Source organism: Prionailurus viverrinus, unplaced genomic scaffold (assembly GCF_022837055.1).
Source record: "Prionailurus viverrinus isolate Anna unplaced genomic scaffold, UM_Priviv_1.0 scaffold_35, whole genome shotgun sequence".
Lineage (NCBI taxonomy): Eukaryota > Metazoa > Chordata > Mammalia > Carnivora > Felidae > Prionailurus > Prionailurus viverrinus.
The window spans coordinates 4,060,084-4,066,744 of record NW_025927605.1 but is presented as its reverse complement, the minus strand read 5'-3'; the positions used below and the strand labels follow the sequence as shown (position 1 = coordinate 4,066,744).

General features: G+C 40.4%; 1 protein-coding gene across 1 annotated transcript; it reads right to left on the bottom strand.

Moving 5' to 3' along the window:
* Window positions 1-1,031: 1,031 nt before the first annotated feature.
* On the bottom strand, window positions 1,032-6,388 carry KRT26 (keratin 26). The gene is made up of 8 exons (XM_047845799.1): window positions 5,960-6,388; window positions 5,410-5,492; window positions 4,867-5,023; window positions 4,583-4,744; window positions 4,372-4,497; window positions 3,554-3,771; window positions 2,230-2,297; window positions 1,032-1,186 (listed from the first exon to the last, which is right to left on the bottom strand). The coding sequence occupies exons 1-8, from the start codon at window positions 6,386-6,388 to the stop codon at window positions 1,032-1,034; spliced, it is 1,398 nt and encodes a 465-aa protein (XP_047701755.1).
* Between the last annotated feature and the right edge of the window lie 273 nt (window positions 6,389-6,661).

The window sequence follows — 6,661 nt, the reverse complement described above, 5'->3', positions numbered from 1 at the left end:
TATAATAAATTGTATGGTCACCCATCTCAGACATGATAGGTCACCCCCAGACATGAGGGAAAGTGATAGAGGAGAAATTGGAGTAGAGATAGCAGACTTAACCAATGGTGCTAAAATTATCTTAGTTTTGCACAAATTTTACAAAAATGGCTATACAGATATAATTCTAGGGCCCTTCCTGTGCTAATGAGGGACCCTGAGGCTTATGCATCATCACTGTCATGGTAAATTCACCTGTCAATATCCCTGCCCTCAGCCTGGTCCACCATCCTACTTGGTTCTTCCAAGTCCTGAATCTTTCCTGGATTCTATGGGGTCAGTTAGTTCCTTGAACATGTTTTTGTTGTTGTTGTTGTTGAGGCTTCTTCCACCATTCTGAAACAATAGGCTTTCTCCACTGTGGTAGGAGCAGACAGATGAAGGTGCTGCAAAATGGAAAGACAGCTATCGGGATTCAGATTCAACAAACTAACATTAACTGATCGCCCATGCAGGCTAGCCATTAAAAGGTGAGCAAATCCCAGGGATCAATGGGGACACTCTTCTTCCCATCCATGGAAACCCAAGGACATCTACTCACTCACGTAGCGGATCAGGGACAGATTTGGGACCAGAGATTAGGGCTAGTGCTCTTTCCAACTTATCTTGTCATGAACTGAAGTAAATGTGACTGTGTGAGGCACTTTATTTTACCAGAGAATCCTTAGATCTGTCACATTAGGATCAACTGTAGAAATTCAAAAGCACCAGACTCATCAGAAAAAATTGCAACAGAAAACATTTTTAATGAATGGCAAAAAAAAAAAAAAAAAAAAGTCCCCTGTGCTAGAAACAAAACATTGAGATGGAGCAAGATTTCTCCTTCTCAGAAAGATTACATGGAAAGAACATGAGAAAAAGAAGAGTAGAGAAGGAAACCAAATTCTAGCCCTTGCATTTTTTAAGAACAGAAATAAATTATTTCCTTGGGTTATTTAGTCAATGGGATTCTGCAGAGGCAGGCTTTTTTTTTTTCTTTATAACTTGTTTTCTCACTTTGGTGCTTTAGAAGGTACTCTTTGCTCCATTGTAATGTTGCTTATTTTGGAGGATTTTTCTTCAACTGAGTGGACCCTCAGGGAAAGGACATTGCCAAGTTGATCTAGTTCCTCAACCACTGTTTTGACGACAATTTCTTCTTTTGAGTCTAAAATAAAATAAATGCAAATCTAGTACTCATTCGTAACCGGTTGAAAGATACTTAGTCATTAATGGTAGGCTTTTAAAAGTCGTATTTGTTGGGCACCTGGGTGGCTCAGTTTGTTAAGCGTCCAACTTTGGTTCAGGCAATGATCTCATGGTTCGTGGGTTTGAGCCCCCCCATGGGGCTCTGTGCTGACAGCTCAGAGCCTGGAGCCTTCTTTGGATTCTGTGTCTCCCTCCCTCTCTGCCCCTCCCCTGCTTGCACTCCATCGCCCTCTCTCTCTCTGTCAAATACAAACATTAAAAAAATTTAAAAATAAAAATAGTGTTTGTAAGTTTGCAGTAAATTGAGATATAATACTGTGTTTTAAGCCTATGCAAGGCCCAGAACTGCCTTATACTTGCCACTGTTTTTAGAACAATGAGTGTTTAAGAGTGTGAACAACCTAAGTGTCAGGCAGGTACTGGCCTGGAGCAAGTAATGTCTTCTTTTTAATACCAACCTGCCCTATTTTTTGTGGTTTAAAATAAAGTAGCTCTTCCACCAAAGCACTGAAACTGGGAAAATAATAAGTCCTAGGTAAGAAAAATGGAGATTGAGTCCCCATTTCAGTAAGTTTATAATTTGACCACATCTGTTCTACAAGAATATAAAATACAAACATTAAGAACTTCCATAAAGACCCCTGATTCCTTCATTGGCTACAAGTAACCTTAGAAACAATTTTTTATATTTTTTATTAAAATTTTGTTTAATGTTTATTTATTTTTGAGAGACAGAGCATGAGCAGGGGAGGGGCAGAGAGAAAGGAAGACCTAGAATCTGAAGCAGGCTCCAGGCTCTGAACTGTCAGCACAGAGCCTGACCCAGGGCTCGAACTCGGGAGCTGCAAGATTGTGACCTGAGCCAAAGTCGGAGGCTTAACCGACTGAGCCACCAAGGCACCCCAATTTAGAAACAATTTGATTTAGTGTACAAATAAGTGACTTATTAAAACTGCTGCTTTTGAAAAGATTTATACCAAGTAAAAAAAAAACCTTCTGTACCTTTGACTTGATTTTCGGAATGTATTGGCCCACGTCCTTTTGATTTGTAACATATGGACTTGCTTTTTCTGTGAAGAGAAGAGTAAATTGTTGCTTTTTTTTTTTCTTTCACAAGGAAGCTCATAAATACCTATGAATTGGGAATAAAAGTTTCGGTGTTCTAGTTTCCACAAAATTAAATTCCTCTTATGCCTAAGAGACATATAAGTAAGCCTCTCATGACCTCAATGTACTGAAGGAGGAAATTAAATGAATGTTTATGATAAGAAATTCCCTTGTGACCAGCTATTTTCTCTTTTGTCTCCCTATCCGGGGACTACAAGTTTTCACTCTGACTTTTCAGTCAATCGCCTGGCCAATGAACATGTTTGGGGTGCCACAATGCAGAAGGCGCTGGGCTAGCTGCTATAGAAAATGTAGAGTGATGACACAAGCAGTTTATACCATTGAAAATAAAGTACATGCATGTAAGAAGTTGTCTGGAAAACAGCATGAAAGATGTAGTAAAAGAAGTGAATAATGAACGGTGTAATGAGCCCTTAGTTTGAAGGAGGGAGCATCACTGTTGAGTTCCTATGAGAATAAATTGTAGAGGACTGACACTGGCCTTGGAAGATGCATGAGATAGAACTGACTCCCGGTGTGACCACAGGCAAGCATTTAGCAATAGCCACTGATTACCAAGTCCCCTTCTGTGTGCAAGCCACTCTCGTGAGCACTTCACCTACATAGTGAAGCGCTATGGTCAAGAGTAAAGAGTGTGGTTTTGGTGTTCTCACAATCTTACCAATAAGGAAACTGGGATTTAAAGAGTTTAAGCTATGTGTTCAAATTCACCCAGTGGTGTGATGTGTGCCCAGGGCTACGATTCCAGGGCTATTGCTCTTGGCTAACATGCTATGATCACTTCCCCAATGAAATCGTCATTGTTCCTCTTTCAAATGAAAATGTAATAACCCACCTAAGACAGGGTGCACGTGTGGTAACTGGTGAAGTAACAATAAAATAGAGTGTGTTATGGGACATGTGCTTCCCCAGTAAATCATAGAAGGCAATTTTCCACTTGGAGTATAGGAATTGTTTAACCTTCGGTATTTAGATGTCCTGTTATTATAGATACACACCCTTTATGTACTTAGATATTTGATTTGGCTTACACATGGCTGCTTGTTTTCATTTCACTTGGATGCAGTAATAAATTCCCAAGACCACAGTGAGTATGATCCTTAGAGTAGGAAATTCTAGAATATGATACTGGCACACATGTGATACCGAACAAACCCAGTGGACGTGAGATTAATTTTTTTCACAAGTCAGTATTTACCTTTCTTCTCCATCTAGTAATTTGCAATACGTTTCTATTTCTTTTTCTAAAAATATTTTGATATCTAGAAGCTGTTGGTACTCCAGCTTCTGGCCTTCTGTTTCTGTGCGAATCTGTTGCAACTCTTCCTCCATTGCCCCAATCTGGTCCTGGATCTGCTGGAGCTGGAGGCAGTAATTACCTTCAGTTTCAGCCAGGGAGCATTCATAGGAATGTTTCTGAAAGAAGAATAAAGCCAGGCTTGCATGGACAGTAGATAAACAGTGCATTCATATTTAAAACATTCTCAAGGTGGAAAGAAGCATTTATATGAGGTCTAAATCCTTTCAGTTGAAAATCTGCATTAGCCAGGGGTTTTTTGTTTGTTTGTTTGTTTTTCAAACAAACATTTTCTCTCCATTGAGAAAGTTTAATTTTTAAACTTTGGGATTGGTGAGTCAGAAGTCTATGGGGGGCGCCTGGGTGGCTCAGTTGGTTAAGCGTCTGACTCTGCATTTTGGCTCAGGTCATGATCTCGTGGTTCATGAGATGGAGCCCCACATTGGGCTCTGTGCTGACAGTGTGGAGCCTGCTCAGGATTCTCTGTCTCTCCATCTCACTCTGCCCCTCCCCTGCTTGTGCACATGCGCTCTCTCTCAAAATAAATAAATAAACTTAAAAAAGGAGTAATGTTTTATGGACAACATTCTTATTATTTACTACATTTACCACATTTTATACTTTTGGTTATATGTAATTAGTTATATATAGTTAGTTAGATGTGTGTTTGTTCATACATATACACACACTCATTCAAATCAATGGTGACTCTTACGAACCATGGCCACGAGGGACTGAAGTTCTATTTCCAAGGTTTGCAGATTGCGTTTCAGCTCCATCAGCTCATTTCTGGCTGTGGTGGCTGCTCCTGAATCATCAGAAATCTGTTGTTGCAGTGAGGCACTCTGTAGCATAATCATCAGAAGGGTTAGTGAGCGGCTCGATGGTCTACTGACCAAGCCCTTGGTCTGTGATTGGCCACAGATGTACCTTTTCATTAAACCAGGCCTCCGTGTCTTTGCGGTTCTGCTCAGACAAGTCCTCATACTCGGCCCTCATGTTGTTCAACAGGACAGTTAGGTCCATGCCTGGCGCTGCGTTCACCTCCACATTCACATCCCCCCCAGCTGCGTACTGTAGGACATTCATTTCCTGGAAAAAGGATCAGTCTTAACACTCAAGGAAGAATTTTGATTGATAGTCCAACTCTGCTCTGAAGTGGACAGAGGACTGAAATCAGGTCATATCTGAACCTACCCTGCAGGGTCCCTTACCTCCTCGTGATTTTTTTTAAGGTATGCCAATTCCTCACTGAGCGTTTCAAACTGTATCTTGAGGTCGGTTGTACAAAGGGTCAGCTCATCCATAACCCTGTGAAGACCATTGATGTCGGCCTCTACACTCTGGTGTAGAGCAAGTTCATTTTCATACCTGAAAGGTTATTAAAGCGCTTGAGAATTGTAACCGTAGGCAGGTGCAAAGCATAACTGTTTCCAACATGTTGTATAATGAAGGATAGGATGTTCTATGCATGCTCCTGAGGCTTATTGCATAGGCAAATTGGAATCCCTACTGATTTATAATGAATATTTTGGAAGAGTTCTTTATTCAGAGTTTTTATCATCCAATGTGCTTAATCATTGAATTAAAACGTTGTTTAAAATTTATGATCGCTCTTTTTATAAGGGTGCATTTAATTTCTTCAGGGATTTAGTCTGATGTCATAAAAACATGTTGGCTTTTAAAGCAAAATGTCTGTTTTTTACTCCAATGGTCGTATTTACCTTTATTACAATTAATTACGTTATTTCACCTACTTCAGCCTGAAGTCATCAGCAGTCAGTCTGGCATTGTCATTTTGCAGAATAATGCTGGCATTACAGGTGGCCATGGAAATAACCTGAATAGGGTAGATTGTGCAAAATGTTAAGTGCTGAAAGTCGAGGGAGAGTCCAGAATTTAAATGTGATTCTTAATCTTCTCAACCCATCAAGTATCTATTTTAGTATCATTTTTTCCACATTAAAGGAATCTGGCTTTATCTTCAGATAATGAATGTCCAGAGCTTAAGAGCCAAAGTGTAAGCTTTTACAATCACAGATACTTTTATTTCTCTTGATCAAAAAATATGAGCCAAATATAAGATCAATAAAGCAATTATATCCATTTTGAAACTGTTTGTCTATGATTTTTTTTTAATACTACAATTATTTTTTCCACTTACTGCTTTAAGCACTGGGAATGGAGAGTGAGCAAATTCTACATCATGCAAAAATTTTAAGCACATTTCATATTTTGTTGTTTTTTGTTTTTTTAGTGTATATACACCTAGAGTCTCATAAAAGTATGCAAATCTATACTTCTTACCTGTCTCTTAAGATCTTCAATGACTGAGAAATATCTCGTGTGGTCATGATCTAGACCCCGGCAAGAACCGGGTCCGTATTTCTCGTACCAGGCCTTGATTTTCTGCTCCAGGTCTACGTTTGCCTCCTCGAGGGCTCGGACGTGGTCCAGGTAGCATGCTAGGCGGTCGTTGAGGTTTTGCATGGTCATCTTTTCATTCCCGGAAAGGAGGCCATGCTCATTTCCAAGAAAACCAGCAGAGAAGCCCCCACCACCATTACAGAAACCTCCACCAGAAGAAATGCTCCCAAGAGTAAAAGAAAGGCTGCTTCCGGCTCCAGACCCACGGCATGCGTTCCCAGCCCCGAAACCTGGACCTCCACCAGACAGCCGCCCTGGGCCAGTTCGTGAGCAGACTTGCCTGGATCCACCAGAAAGTTGAAAAGACATGGCAATAATATAGCGGAGCGACCCTTTCTCAGCGAGGAGCGAAGCAAAAGTACACCATCCATAGCCGGGATCTCCATTGGCCTTTTATAGGAGTCTGTAGGTCATTTCAGTCTTGACTGTTTCAAGCTGTAATAAAATATTACTTGCTCCCTAATTGTTGTTTTTCATAATTGGGTGATTTTTAATAGGGTCCAGTCTGTAGGTAGAAAAGTGCCCCCAGGATATCTTGGTCTATGAAAAAGGTACCAGGTCGAGTAATACTAAATCATAGTT